This window comes from Propithecus coquereli, unplaced genomic scaffold, assembly GCF_000956105.1.
Source record: "Propithecus coquereli isolate 6110/MARCELLA unplaced genomic scaffold, Pcoq_1.0 Scaffold44, whole genome shotgun sequence".
Lineage (NCBI taxonomy): Eukaryota > Metazoa > Chordata > Mammalia > Primates > Indriidae > Propithecus > Propithecus coquereli.
The window spans coordinates 7,469,027-7,482,761 of record NW_012150174.1 but is presented as its reverse complement, the minus strand read 5'-3'; the positions used below and the strand labels follow the sequence as shown (position 1 = coordinate 7,482,761).

The 13,735-nt window shown below is 50.7% G+C and overlaps 1 protein-coding gene across 3 annotated transcripts in view; it reads left to right on the top strand.

Annotated features, from left to right (window-relative positions):
- MICAL2 (microtubule associated monooxygenase, calponin and LIM domain containing 2) overlaps positions 1-13,735 on the top strand; it is a 150,975-nt gene that overhangs the window by 125,345 nt on the left and 11,895 nt on the right. For 2 of the 3 annotated variants that reach the window (XM_012654392.1, XM_012654391.1), the window contains exon 17: positions 2,494-2,643. In XM_012654392.1, the coding sequence (XP_012509846.1) occupies positions 2,494-2,643 (150 nt within the window). Of the gene's footprint in view, positions 1-2,493; positions 2,644-3,922; positions 4,046-5,101; positions 5,321-5,479; positions 5,582-6,768; positions 6,895-13,735 lie in introns of all 3 variants that reach the window. The other variant, XM_012654390.1, reaches the window with a different exon arrangement.

The following is a 13,735-nucleotide window of genomic DNA, read 5'->3' as shown; positions in this document are numbered from 1 at the left end:
AGTGAAGTACAGGATGCCAGCTTTCGCTGTCCTGCTGCTGGCCGATGTCAAAATGAGGACTTAGAGTCATGTGGGACAATCTATATAACATATTGATGTCTGATTTGTAGGACTCAGAAGAGACTTTTTCTATTTTATGTGATCGAGGAGGTTTTATTGCTGTATATTTGTATGACATCATTGTTCATGTCTGACTTGCTCCATCCTACAACAGTGGACTTTATAATAAATATAAAAATAAATATAATAAGCAGAATCACGAGGGCTACCTGGGGTGAGGGGCAGCTGTCTGCTCACCCCATCTCCTGGGGTGTCGAAGAGAAGCATTGATAAACCTGGAGTTCTGTTCACATCTTAAAATGTGCAAAACCCCACTCCATCCAATAAGTTCAAATCACCCCTGTCTGAACATTTTCTAGAACTTATTTGGGTGATTGCTTCAAGAACTGTTGCTTCCCCACCTGCTGGCTGTGGTGTGAGCAAGAAGCCAGCAAATGGGGAGATAATTCAGAGGAGGGGGCAAAGGCTGACTAACAGGGCTAGAGACACGCCCCGTTTCCCAGGCTGCGGGTGTTGCCTCTCCCCCTCAGAGCCTGTGAGTGGCTCCCAAGAAGCTTGCCTTAGGCACACTTGGTCTCAGGTGCAAGTCTTTTCCCACCTTTCTTCCTTGGCTCATTTGAGGGGTGCTTGTGCCATTTCTGTTGTTGGTGGCCCAGGAGGTAGAGCAGGAAGAAATCCGGTTTGCATCTGCCCCTTCTGAGATTGCCATGCACTGTTTTCTGGGGCAGCTGTTTTGCTTAAAATCAGCTTGAGCAAAGCAATAATTCTTCCTAAATTCTTGCTCCTCAAAGTGTGGCCCAAGGTCCAGCAGCACCAGCAGCACTGGGGAGCTTGTTAGGGACGCAGACCCTCGGGCCCACCCCAGACCTGCTGAAACCAGATCTGCTTTGGAAGAATGATTCACGTGCACGTTAGCATCTGAAAAGTGCTGGCTGACTTTGGTCTCACACAGTGATCATCCCAGTAAACACACCTTTTTCTCTCTCAGGCCTGTACTGATGTGTGTGGTTACACTTCACTGTAGAGTAGGGGCTGCCTCTTGGGTTTGTGTTTGTCCAACACTTCAGAGCAGCTATGCATATAAGCTTTCCCATGGGGCTGCTACTCTTAGGGCCCTTTTTAAAAAATAGTGGACTGTAGCTTGCCTCTGCCCATGAATTTCTTCTGAGTGAACACATCTTTGTTGTCTTGGGAATGTGTTTTCCTGTGAGGGAGATCCACGGCATCCTTGCGAAAGCTTACTGCCCGCTTGGCGTGACAACACCGTTTACACTTCTGGGGTCTCTGGGAGGAGATCCCATGGTAAGGGGAACAGGCATTCTTACTGAACGCTGGCAATTTTCAAATTTTTATTATTAGCAGCTGAGCTATAGAAATCTTATATAGAGCTCTATTTTACAAAATAACCATCAAAGTCTACACCACCACTTATAAGTCATGTTGATATCACGAACCCTGATGTGATGGAGTGAGAGGGGCTCTTCACCTCTGTGGTAGCCTGCCCCAAACCCACAGCCCCAGTCTAAGCATCAGAAAACATCAGACCAATCCAGACTGAGGGACTTTCTATAAAATAGCTGCGCAGTATTCTTCGAAAGTGTCAAGGTCGTGAAAGAGAAGGTAAGACGGAGACCAAGGAGAGGTGATGATTCGATGCAGTGTGGGATCCTGGACTGAATCCTGGAACAGAAAAAGATGTTAGTGGAAAAACTGGTGCAATTTGAACAAAGTCTATAATTTCATTAATAGTATTGTGCCAATGTTAGATTTTTAGCTTTGTAAGAAGATTCTTAGCTTTGATATTCCATATGTTAACATTAGGGGCAGCTGGGTCAGGGGTCTGCAGGAATAACCTGTGCTATCTTTGCAACTTTTGTGTAAATCTAAAATTATTTGTAAATTAAAAGTTTTTTAAAAGAGCGAAACCAGAGCAGGACTGGTTGAAGTTGAGGGTAGGGTAGAGAGGAGAAAGAAGCCCAGAGCCTGTGCCTTGCCCTAGGGATACCCCCTCTTGCTTCCTTCATCCCCCTCAACTCTTCACCTCTTCTCAGCCACATGATGTATTTTGAAAACCATTTTGCTCGACACTTCATTATTAAATCTGGTTTTTGCAATACCCATGTGAAGTGGATTATCCATGAGGAAACTTCAGAGAAGTTAAGCAAATTACCAAGGTCACAGAGCTGGGAAATGAGTCAGGATTCAAACCCTAACTGTCTGGCTCCTAAGCCTGGCTGTGCCCATCCTTTGGAAAGACGCATCTGTCCTGTGAACATTGTCTCTGCAGGTGGCTCTGCTGCCCCTGCCTCACTTCCTCATACCAGGGAGGGAGTCCTTCTTCAGCAAACTAGTCCTGTGTCCTGAGTCCTTGCCCCTTCGCTGATGTCTGGGTTCCAGGATCCAACCACCAATGTACTGTTTTGACCTTTGCAGCCTTCAACCTTTTCCAGCCGTAGCTTGGGCTCCAATCAAGAGTGCAGCAGCAGTAAAGAAGGTGGAAATCAGAACAAAGTCAAGTCCATGGCAAACCAACTGCTGGCCAAGTTTGAGGAGAACTCTCGGAACCCCTCGCTCCTGAAGCAGGTGAGTCACGTCAGGTGCTCGCTGGACTTGCCTTCTTGGTGGTGAGAACCTGCTGAGGAGTAAGCAGGAATGTTCAGGCTATTGATGGATTTCAAATGTGCCAGCTAGGCCTGGTGAAAATGGGACTTGAGCTTCTTCTAGATCAGGGATCAGCAGACTTTTCTAGAATAGGCCAGATAGCAAATTCTTTATGCTTTGGAGGGCCACACCATCTCTGTTACAACTACGTAGCATGAAAGCAGCTATAGACAGTACCTAAACAAATGAGCATGGCTGTGTTCCAATAAAACTTTATTTACAAAAACAGGTGGCAGGCCAGATTTGGCCAACAGGCCAGAGTTTGCTGGTACCCATTCTGCATTAAGGAAATCCAGTCCCTAATTTAGTTTTACTTCCCCACCATGACTTGGTTCGCAGCCAATTTTGATGTGGTACAGCTTGAGGGAGCTTTTGAGATGGAGCTATCTGGGAGTGTACAGTCCAAGCCCATGGTGAGAACCATCCAGACCAGAGGAAGTGAATCAGAACTGTGGGTTGGGCTGCAGGCTTCTTTCTGACTCTGGCTTAGAGATCTGTCCCTCATGGTTCATTCCATTGCTCCCCTGAATCTCCTTTGGGATGCTGTTGTCATGTTACGAAAGCTTGGGAAAAGGGCTTTGGTTTTGCTATGGAGAGGACCTGTCACGTGACAGAATTAGGCTCCTTTCAGGAGGATGGACAGACCCCTGGTCAATTGGCTTTAGAGCAATCATAGACACCTCCTTGATCTCAACATAAACCACACCCCTCCTGGACTAACCGACTTTCCCCAGGAAGTGACGTGATTTTATTACGAGGGGGCCATTTTGTTGAGACTTGTTATTCTCCAAAATGCTCTCGACTGTCCCTTCTGGAGGCTTGGCCCCCCACGCCGCCCAAGTGTTGATGAGGGCTCTGTTGCATCAGGAGCACAGGAGCATTCCCGGCCCAGGCTGGCCTTGCTGGCCTGGCATGGGCTCTAGCAGTGCCCACGCAGGGCCCTGCATCTGAGCCAAGAGCAAGGCCGCCCTGGGATTCACACATTGTCCGAGAGGAGGGGACTCTAGGACTTGCTGTTCACAAGGGCTCGAGTTTCCCAGCTGGGCCCGGCTTGCAGGAGCTCAGCCCAGCGCCCTCCCCACGCTCGCACACTGCATCTCCCTGCTCCTCTTCTCTCCTGCCTCCAAATGGCTCAGTCTGACTCACCTTTTCCTTCATGTCTCCTGTGGCTGCTTTTTCGGACTCACCCTTCTCCTCCCAGGAGCGCCGTGTCTCAGGGATAGGTAAGCCGGTCCTGTGCTCTTCCTCTGACTCTCCTGCTCACTCTCGCTGCTCCAAGCCGGAGGAGCCCACACCCAGCCCGTCACCTGCTCTGAAAAGGCAGGTAGGGCTCCTTCCAGTGGACGCTGTTTTAGTGAAGCTAAGGGTGGACTGTGATCCAGAGGGGTGGGGTCAGTGGCCCTCCCCGCACCCTAGATAGGGCGGATTGTAGATTCTCTGGGCAAGCAGACACTACTTGAGGTCACCACCCTTATAGGTGAAAATAACCAAGGATGCAGTATCGTGAAATACATCCCATAGGTCCCTCAGCCAGCCAGAGGTACGGAATGACCAACCACCATGCTCTTGATGCAGTTACTTGGGGAAAAACAAACCAGACTACATAGGGTATTTTGTGTGATGCCCTGTGACATAAGCTTTATTTGCAGATCATTTGAATAGGCTGATTTCCAAATCAATGAAAATGTGATGTTGGAAGGGGCTTAGGTGGCCACTTGGCTGTGCCCATTGAAGGGGTGAGGCTGGGGTGTGGGGAAGGCCTTCCCAGTGCCAGAGCGGCTGAGGACCTGCGAAGTGGGCAGAGAGGCAGCTGGCAGCCACACGCTGTGGCTCCGCCTAGCATTTCTGGGTTGGGAACTTGACCAGAATCACTATTATTGACCACAAATTTCAAGGACATCTGGTCAGTGTTAGGAATTGTGTGTTGTTTCCGGGTGGTAGAGGTTGAGTAGGGTGAGTGTTTATGTAAGTCAGCTATTTTGTGTCTCTGTGCATCCCCTGAGGAGCTTTTTTAAAAATATCAATGTCTCCTGCCCAGTCCAGAGCAATCAGATCAGAGTCTGTGGGGGTTGGGCCCAGACTTGGTCTATTTGAAAAGTACCCTAGATGATTTCAGTGACAGCCAGGATTGAGAACAGGGTTGGCTGCACAGGTTTTGGTTCAGGGGGTCTGGGGTGAGGCCCCAGACTGTGTATTGTTAACAGGGCTGCCAGGTGATTTTGCTGCAGGTGTGGAAAGTCAAGACCTGAGGCTAGTTTGGAATCTCACTTAAGGGGACACCTGATGTGTCCTTTGTCTCTGGTCCTCGTGGGGGATTCCTTACGGAAGTCCCTGAAAGGGCCACAATACGGAAGGAAGCTTAATTTTCCCTCTCTCCCAGTTCCCCTCCGTGGTCGTGACAGGGCATGTGCTCAGAGAGCTCAAGCAAGTGTCTGCTGGCGGCGAGTGTCTGAGCAGGCCCTGGAGAGCCAGAGCCAAGTCTGACCTGCAGCTGGGCAGGCCGGAAAATCTCGCTGCCCTGTCTCCTCCCTGCCAGGGCCCGCAGGCCCTTTCCGGAGTGCTGCGGCGGCTGCAGCAAGTGGAAGAAAAGATTCTCCAGGTGAAAGCTTCGCTTTCTGCCCTCACTCTGTGTCTGGGTGACTTCCTTTCCGCACCCCGCTCCTGCCTATTCCCTGCCTCCCATCCTGCTGTGCATGGGGACCAGACAAGCCTCTGTCACTATCTTTCTTTTCTTTCTCCTTTCTCACCTTAACTACAGAAGAGGGCTCAGAACTTGGCCAACAGGGAATTTCACAAAAAGAACATTAAAGAGAAGGCGGCTCACCTCGCTTCCATGTTTGGACAAGGGGATTTCCCGCAGGTAAACACGGGGCTTTCAGATCCCCCAGGAACCCAGATGTTGGACACCCAGCCAGGGGACCATGAATGAGTCTCCAGAGCTGGATTTGCTCCTTCCTCCTTTTATAGCATGAGGAGCTATTCATCTTTTGAGCCATTAAAGAATTTAAGCTGGCATCATCTAAAAGAGATCCAAATGATCTAAAGATTCAAAATAAGTAGATACATCATCACAAAGGGAAAACCAAGGCAGGAAAGTAAGCTCAGGTCAAAGGAAAACTTCACCAAAGAGAAACGCATGCTGTTAGGCCCTAGATAGTTTCCGAGTAGGCTCTGAGCTTCCTACAGGTCAACACAAAGAGGGAGTACTGGTCAGTTGCCAGAATCACAGTGCCTTTATGGTGAAAGCAAAGCAATTGATGTTTTGGGGCACAAGGGAGGAATCTCCCTGTGCCTCTGATCAGAGAAACACATGCCGTGGTTGACCTGGACTCTGCTTCCCCAGAGGCAAAGTCAAGCATGAAGAATGGCTTTGCCTTAGAATAGGAAGTGTAGCCCCCTCCAAGCCAGTTACTTAATTGGAAATTTGCTGGAAAACGAGCATGTGTTCACAGGGGGACGAAAGAGTCGATAATGAGATCCCACAGGTGTTCGTGTGAAGTCCGCCCTCTCACGGGAAGCCTGTCTATAGACTTTACCTCCTCTGCTGTTCTCGCTCAGTCCCCTCCAGACCTGTGTCCTCTGCTACTTGGTGGAGTCATTGACATGGAAAGGATGCTTTCCACTTAGTTCATGTTTAGGGTTCCACATGGCCGCCAGGAGGCTGGCACAGGTGTCTGCCAGGCTGCAGAGACCCCTGCTGTGGCCATCTGCCCCAGAGCAGCCCCGGGTTCTCCTTTCCTAAGCTGGCAGCTGCTACTTCATTCCAAGCTCCAGGGCGAGGGCTTCAGTAATTAGTGCTGCTGTCTGGGGCGGATGCAGGCAGGAACAGATTGGATCTGTGCGAGCTATTTTGGTGTGACAAGGGAGCTGGAATAGTTGCACCAGAATGCAGCGTCACCAGGAGCCAGATAATCCTGCTTGGCTCCGAAGACAGGGTTTCTGTGTCTCTCCCCTTGAGTGCCTTGGCGTGGGACTGCATCACTGAGGGTGCATTGCTCTGCATGTCCCTGGGATAATCCTAGTTTCTTCTGTTTCTGTTCTGTGCAGAATAAACTACTCTCTAAAGGCCTGTCTCATACTCATCCTCCGTCTTCTCCCTCTTGCCTTCCGTCTCCTGATCCAGCTGCTACTTCTTCTCCGCCGACTGTTGACTCTGCTTCTCTTGCCAGAAAGGTAGTTGTCCTGAATAATTTGCTTCCCCGCTCCCTGCACGTTCTGAGATGTTCTCACCCTCTGCTTGACCTGTGCAGCGAACATCTAGAGCCTGGCTTGGCTGGGATGAAAATTTACGAGATATTTTACAGCAGTGCTGGATTCAGTTTTGTTTTTATGTCAGAGCACGCAACGTAGCAGAACAGGCAGCATACAAAACTTGCCAAGCGGTGCTCATTCACTCAGCAAGCATTCATCGGGTACCCACCATGTGCCAAGCACTGTGCCAGGTTCTGAGAAAACAAAGAGGAGGGCAGTGCAGCTCCTTTACTATAATTTAGATGGGAAACAGCACATTGGCATAGAAAGAAGTAACATTTTTAGTATACAACATTGCCAATATGTGGCTGTTTTTGACCTAACAAAATGGCGATTTCACATGGTAAACCTAATAGCACACTATTCATTAATTCTGTAAGAGGTAGAAAGGGCAAGATTGTAGGATCGGAGAGGAGAGGAGCCTGGGAGGGTTTGCAGAGGAGGCATTGCGGGAGCCGGGTGTTGAAGGTTACATGGGAGGGTGTTGCTAGAGAGAAGCGTAGCAGGGGCGCTGAGAGAGGGGCGCGTGTGCAAGGCAGGCAGACAGGACTTGCACGGCGTGGAAAGACATCTGGTGTAACTTGCACTTGGGCATGAAAGTATTCATGGGGGTGTGCAGAGTGAAAGTGAGTGCACTGTGTGTGTGAAGGGATTTCATTTCATCCTCTGCGCTGTAGGAAGCCGCTGTGGGATCCACTCTGTGTTCTAGAAGGATAACCCAGCTTGTGGTGCAGAGCTTGGCTTGGAGGAAGAGGGGAGGCAGGGAGCTACCTTTGGTTAAGTACATGATGAAATGCGACCGTGGGCACTGAATAAATTTGGGTTCTGGGGCCCTTTTCTTGTTTTCCACTTGTCCTCCTGTCACCTCCTATGCAGGCTGGGGAAGAGAGGGTCAGTTTTCTGGGAAGAATGAGTCTAAAAGGGCACAGGAAGCCCACTTCTTCAGCTGTTGCGCGTAGTAGGAGTGGCGTCTCGTCCCCACCCACACCGCACTGCTCCGAACACATCCCGTCCATCTGGCTCCCACCGAGGCTCGGTGTGTGGTGCTGAAGGCCCCCTGCCGGAGGGACGGCTGGATTGCTTCCTCCGCTGCCAGGCTCATGCACAAACCAGCTCCATGCCATTGTATTAGCGAAAAACTGGAAGCGCCTCTTGGTGTGTAGCTGGGGTCCCACCCCCACTGGCCCTCACCTCTGTGGGGAGAAGGGTATAGGTAGGGACCCCAAGAAAGCAGCAAGGAATCTCACCAGCCCCACCCCTCCAAGGCCCCCGCTGTGTCGGGAGCACCCCCAGAAGGGCAGCAGGAGGTGGCATGGAGGAACAAAACCACTTCCAATGTTCAGTGCTGCTGAAAACAGCCACGGTCCCCTACCAAGACACAGGTATCTTGCTCCAGGTCAGCCAGGGGTCAGCTGCTTGGCCTGAAGTCTCCTGCCCTGCCTGGGCTTCCATTCTTTTCCCCAGTAAGAAAGTGGTCTCTGGCTTATATTACAATGAGCTATGTGAGTCAAGACATTTTTGTCATCATCATCACTGAGGTTCCAGGGTAGCCTTTTTGCCCAGCTCGGGAGAACAGCCTTACCTGGGGGGTACTTCCTGCTGTGGGAAAAGGTCATTGGCACCCTCAGGGCACCTGGGCACAGAGCAGTTCATGGCTCATGCTCCCGGCTGGTCAGCTGGGCCCACACCTTGCTTTTCTCTGGCTCAGCCCCCTCCAGCTGCCTGGGCCCTTCACGGTGGAGCCAGGCAAGGCCTTCTCTTGTCCCTGCCCTTCTTCCATCCTCAGGAAGGCCTGGCTTGGTCAGTGCCTGCTCAGAGTTGAGGGTAGAGCCGGGGCAAGAAAAGCCACCACACTTTCCAAGGCCCCTGGATTGGTTTTTTTCTAAGCAAGGGCAGGAGGCAGCCTGCTGGGAACTTGTGGAGCTGTTAGGCCTGACAGAGACACTTCTTGCCAGTAAGTGTCCCAGTCACGTCGTGATCACGCCTCACTGAGGCCCCTGGCGACTTCTCTGTTGGGCTCTTTAGGCAGCTGTAAACTAATGTCACTCACTAAGCCAATATTTATTGCATGACAACTCAGCATTAGGCACTTCTGGCTCTAGGGATATGCATCGATGAATAAGAGTTCAATTCCTGCCCTGCTGAGGCTTACGTTCTAGCCAGGAAGTAAGCAATCAACGATAATGTGATACAGAAGTAAATTATATAATGTGTTAGAAGGCAACACAGTACTTCCTATGAAAAAATTAGAGCTGGTGGCAGGGACCTGCAGCTCCAGGAAGGGTAGCAACTGTACGTGGAGGGAGTGGGAGCAGAGCCACAGGTGAGAAAGCAGAGGCCCAGGGTCCTGGCTCCCAGTCCAGTGTCCTTTGTGCCACAGAGGCCAGATGTGCATGGAGCCGTGTCCACGTGAAGCCCTATACCTGGGGGCAGCAGGGGCATTGAATGGGACCAGCTTTGGGATGGCCAATCCCAGATCCTCTGGCCCCCACCTCGACGGCCTTGTTCCTGTGTGTCCCAGGTTGTGGTAGGACAATCACCCCCTGCTTTTTAATCCTATCCCCCAAGCCAACGTGGGCCATCAAATGATGGTATAATTAGATCATTTTAACAGCATCTAATGTATTAATTACAGGCTAATATGCCTTTGATAGAATGGGTGGGAATTCTCAGGGAGCTCTTAGAAGGGGCCACCACTGGACACTTGGACAAGTCACTTAACTTGTCTGTGCCTTAGTTTCTCTAAGTACCTACCCTTGCAGGCCCCCGCAGGTCTCGCTGTGAGTCCCCTGTAGGCAGTTACGGATGAGTGGTGAGTTTCCAGTTTCAAGCCGTCTTGGAAAAGATATTGCCAGCCTCAGCCCTGCCCCCACCCCAGCTTTCCTCCCTCCCCAAATCCCATCCCGCCATCGGTTCAACACTGGGCTTTGCACATGCAGAAACTGGCAGAATCACAGCCTCCCCTGAGGAGAGAACTGGCTGTTTCTCAAAGTAGGTGATGACAGTGACGAACAGCTTTATTCTGTCCTGGTGGAGCTCAGGGAGTCTCTCCCCCAGAGAGAGCCTGGGGACTTAATGCTCCTTCCAGACTGACCACGGGCTGTTCTGTTTGCCCAGTGGCCCAAGTTTGCCTCAATTCAGGGGAACCAGAGGAAGAAAAATGCACTTGAAAACTGATGCTTAGTCCTTGGCAGTTTCCTGGCAGACAGAGTGTCTCTGTTCCTGCCCTAGAGCCCTGCTCGCCAGTTCTGAGGATACAGGAATAATCACCTCCCCATGGGAACAGACTTAGCCCAACTTATTAAGAGAAGCACGTGTTACTCACAAGGATGCAGGCTTAAGTCACTGACTCCGAGACAGGTAGCCAGGGCTCTGCATTCAGATTACACTTGCCCACCCTCTCAGACTAACATTCTCTTTTAAAGTTGAGAGTTTGGCCTAAACAGCCAGAGTCTTGTTTAGGGCTCAGATCCTTGCCAGGGTCTGTCTTTTGAGACTGTGAACTACGGGATCCATGTCCAGTCTTGTGTCCCCAGCACCATTTTTCTCACTTCTGCCATCAAACCAGCCCTCCTCTGTGGTCTCGGCTCCCTGTCAACCATTAGTTAATTCCTTTCTTCAGGAAGGGAGGCTACTGCAGCTTTGGCCTATGGCATGGCTGCTGGCCCTTGGTGCCAAGGATGGTGAGCTCTCGCAAGAACAAGGTGGCAGCCGAATGTTTGCACAATTGAGCAAGGGGACTCTCCGCCGGGCTGGGAACTGCCCTTTAGTCTTCCTGGATGGGAAGAGCACTGAGCATTGCAAAAGGAGCTTTCTCTACCCTTGGAAGTATTTGTTTTAAAACTGGATTTGCAGGGTTTACTCTAGAGATTTGCATAGTAGAGGGAAACAGGGAAATGCTGGGCAAGTTTTGGCCAGGTGACCTGCCTTTGTTTCATCTGGTATGAGGATAAATATCAAGGATAGATCTCAAGGCTGCCTCCAACCTCACTGTCCCTCTCTGTCCCGGGAGTAGAGGTAGGCCACCTTTTGGAGGTCTCCTCCATGCATCCCAGACTGGGAGGGTTTAATCTGCAGAGTGCTAGTATATGTCAGGGAGGCAGGGAGAGGGATATGAGCTTGGAATCAAACTTGAGTTCAGAGCACCAGTTGCTTACTGTGTGACTTTGGGCAAATTAGTGGACCTCTCTGAGCCTTGATTTCCTAACCTATAAGATGGAGATGGCAACAGCTACTCCTGAGGGTAACTGGAATACTGCAATGACCTAATTTATGCAAAATGCCTGAAGTATCCAGTAAATGGTCTCTTTCCCCGGTAGAAGAGAATTAAAGAAGAAATCTCATTTACCTAAAATGCATGTTGATTCCTCTCTTTCTAAAGGAAAAGAAGTCATCTTCAGGTTTCCATTTCCATCCCAGCCACTTAAGAACAGTACAGCGTCAGGTGAGTTAGAGCCTCCCTGAACCTCAGCAGCCTCACCTGCGAAGGGGGATTTTAAGACCCACCTGCAGGGCGGTGAGGTTTAGATGCCTGTGATCAGCACAGTGCCTGGCGCCAGGAGACAAAGATAGGCAGACATGGGCACCTACCGGGAGGTCTCAGCTCTGAGCGTGTAATGTCCAGACCCCCTCAAGCAAGGTGGTTTCAGTTCCTGGCCCCCCTCCCTTGTCCTGGGCATATAGCTGAGGAGTCAGGTCCAACAGGCCATCTGCTGGTGTTTTCTCATCCAGGGACTCCTCAGTGAGGGGCCCAAGTGGACCCAGAAGACCTCCTCTGGCCCTACTCGTCAAAAACTGCCCTTCCTGTGAGCCCTCAGCTCCGAGGCCCTGGACCCCTCACTGTCCTTTCTGCCTGACTCATGTGGCCTTGCAGGATGCTCATAGCAGGCTGTGTGGCCACAGGTGGCCCGACTCTGTGAAGAAGCACGGCCTAGACGCCTGGTATTCCTGGCTGAGTTCCAGGCCCAAGAAGGGATGTTCCCATTGTTTGGACACAGATGGGCCCAGGAGCCTGCTTCCTCCTTCATTCCGAGTGTCTCCTCTGTGCTGGGAACATAGAGATCAGTAAGACAGGTCACTGGCATCAGGCAGTGCACCCTGGAGAGGAGACGGGCCAGCTCCATGCGGTGGGAGAAAAGCCCCAACACCCAGGCAAGGACAGGCAGCTTCTGAGCTGGGAGTCACAGGATGGCCTGAGGAATGCCTCTCTGGAGGTCTAGCCATCTTCTACAGCCTCTGGCATTTGCCTGTGACAATAGTCGTGTCACCATGTTTGAATCTAAGTTGGCTCAGGGGAGAGAAGGCAGCCTGCTTGTCCTGGGTGGGCCTCCTCACTCTTACTCACGTAGAGGAGAAGTGAAAGTGATTCAAGAGAGGGGAGAAATAGTCCCGGAACACGGAAATGCAGAACTGCGCACATGGCGATGCTTTAGACTTATTAACTATCTGCCGAGTCTCTCCTAGGTGCCCAGCACCGTGCAGGGCCTGGCCCCAAGGCTTTCGCGACTCTTCTGCAGCTCTGCAAGGCTGGGGTGGCTCCTCGATTTACAGATGAGGAAACTGAGGCTCACAGAAGGACAATGGTGTATGCAAGGCTAACCCAGTGTAATGAGAGATGGTGGCCCCCCTGAAATGTTCTAATTAATTAACTGAGAAATAATTGGAAGTCAAAGGGGGAAAAGATAGTGAAAAATACCCAAATTCTTGAAAATGACAAAAATATTGGAAGATATATAAAGCATTGCAAAAGCAGTCCAGCGGGACTCCAAGATTACTAATTCTTTAAAAGCTAGTGATTGGGACATGATCATTTTTGGCCACATCATGGGATTGCCCAACTTTGTGTTTGGAAAAATCTCCCCAGAAACACTGTGGCTTGCCTTTCAATGCGTGCCTGTCCTTGGTGGTTCCCCTCTGGCTCTTACTCTGAGGTCAACACCAGGACGAGTTCTCTGGAAGTTCCTCCATAGATTGAGCATTTCTTTATTTCTCAGGATCCTGAGAACCTGGTAATTCCCCAGCCAACTAGAGCAGCGCTACTCAAAGTGTGGTTCACTGGCAGGTACTGGCCTGTGATCTAATGCACACAGCAAGTGAGAGTATTAGAAACTTGTAGAGCAATTTGACATTGCCACACATCCAAGTGTATGATCATATTTCTAGTAATTTATTTTTATAGTATCCGGAAGTATCGGGCTACAATGGATTAGAGTGCTAAAAAGAAAAAATAAAAGCTGGTCACTGGCCACAGATGGTTTAAGGAGCACTGAGCTAGCAGAAGGCAGTGGTTATGTCCTCCCTCTCACGGGGCCTATGAGACCGTCCTGTCAGGAAATGGAAGATAACTCTCGAGCCCTGGGCAACACTTGCCTTCATAATGGTCTTTGTGGTGGGCTTCAACCGCCCCCCCCCCATCTCTTGAGACAAGTTCTCCATCAAGTGGTTTCCTTGTGACCTCTCAAGGAAGTCCTAGCCTACCTCCTGGTGGCTCTGGGATGGTTTCCATCAGGTGGGGAAGGGCAGGCTGGAGACCCAGTGCCGATTTCCTTAAGGGTGCTTTCATTTCATCTTTTTTTCTTTTTAAAGAAAGTCCCCCTGTCAGGGTGGATGCGTGGATGCCCCCAGGGGAAAGGAGACCTTTTGGCCCTAATGAAAGGCAGACCCAGGTGTGGTCTTCATCCTGGGTGCCCTGGCCGGGGGACCTGGCCAGTGCCCCGTGCTGTAGAACAACTGAGCAGGCCTGCGACTGCACTTACATGTTCCG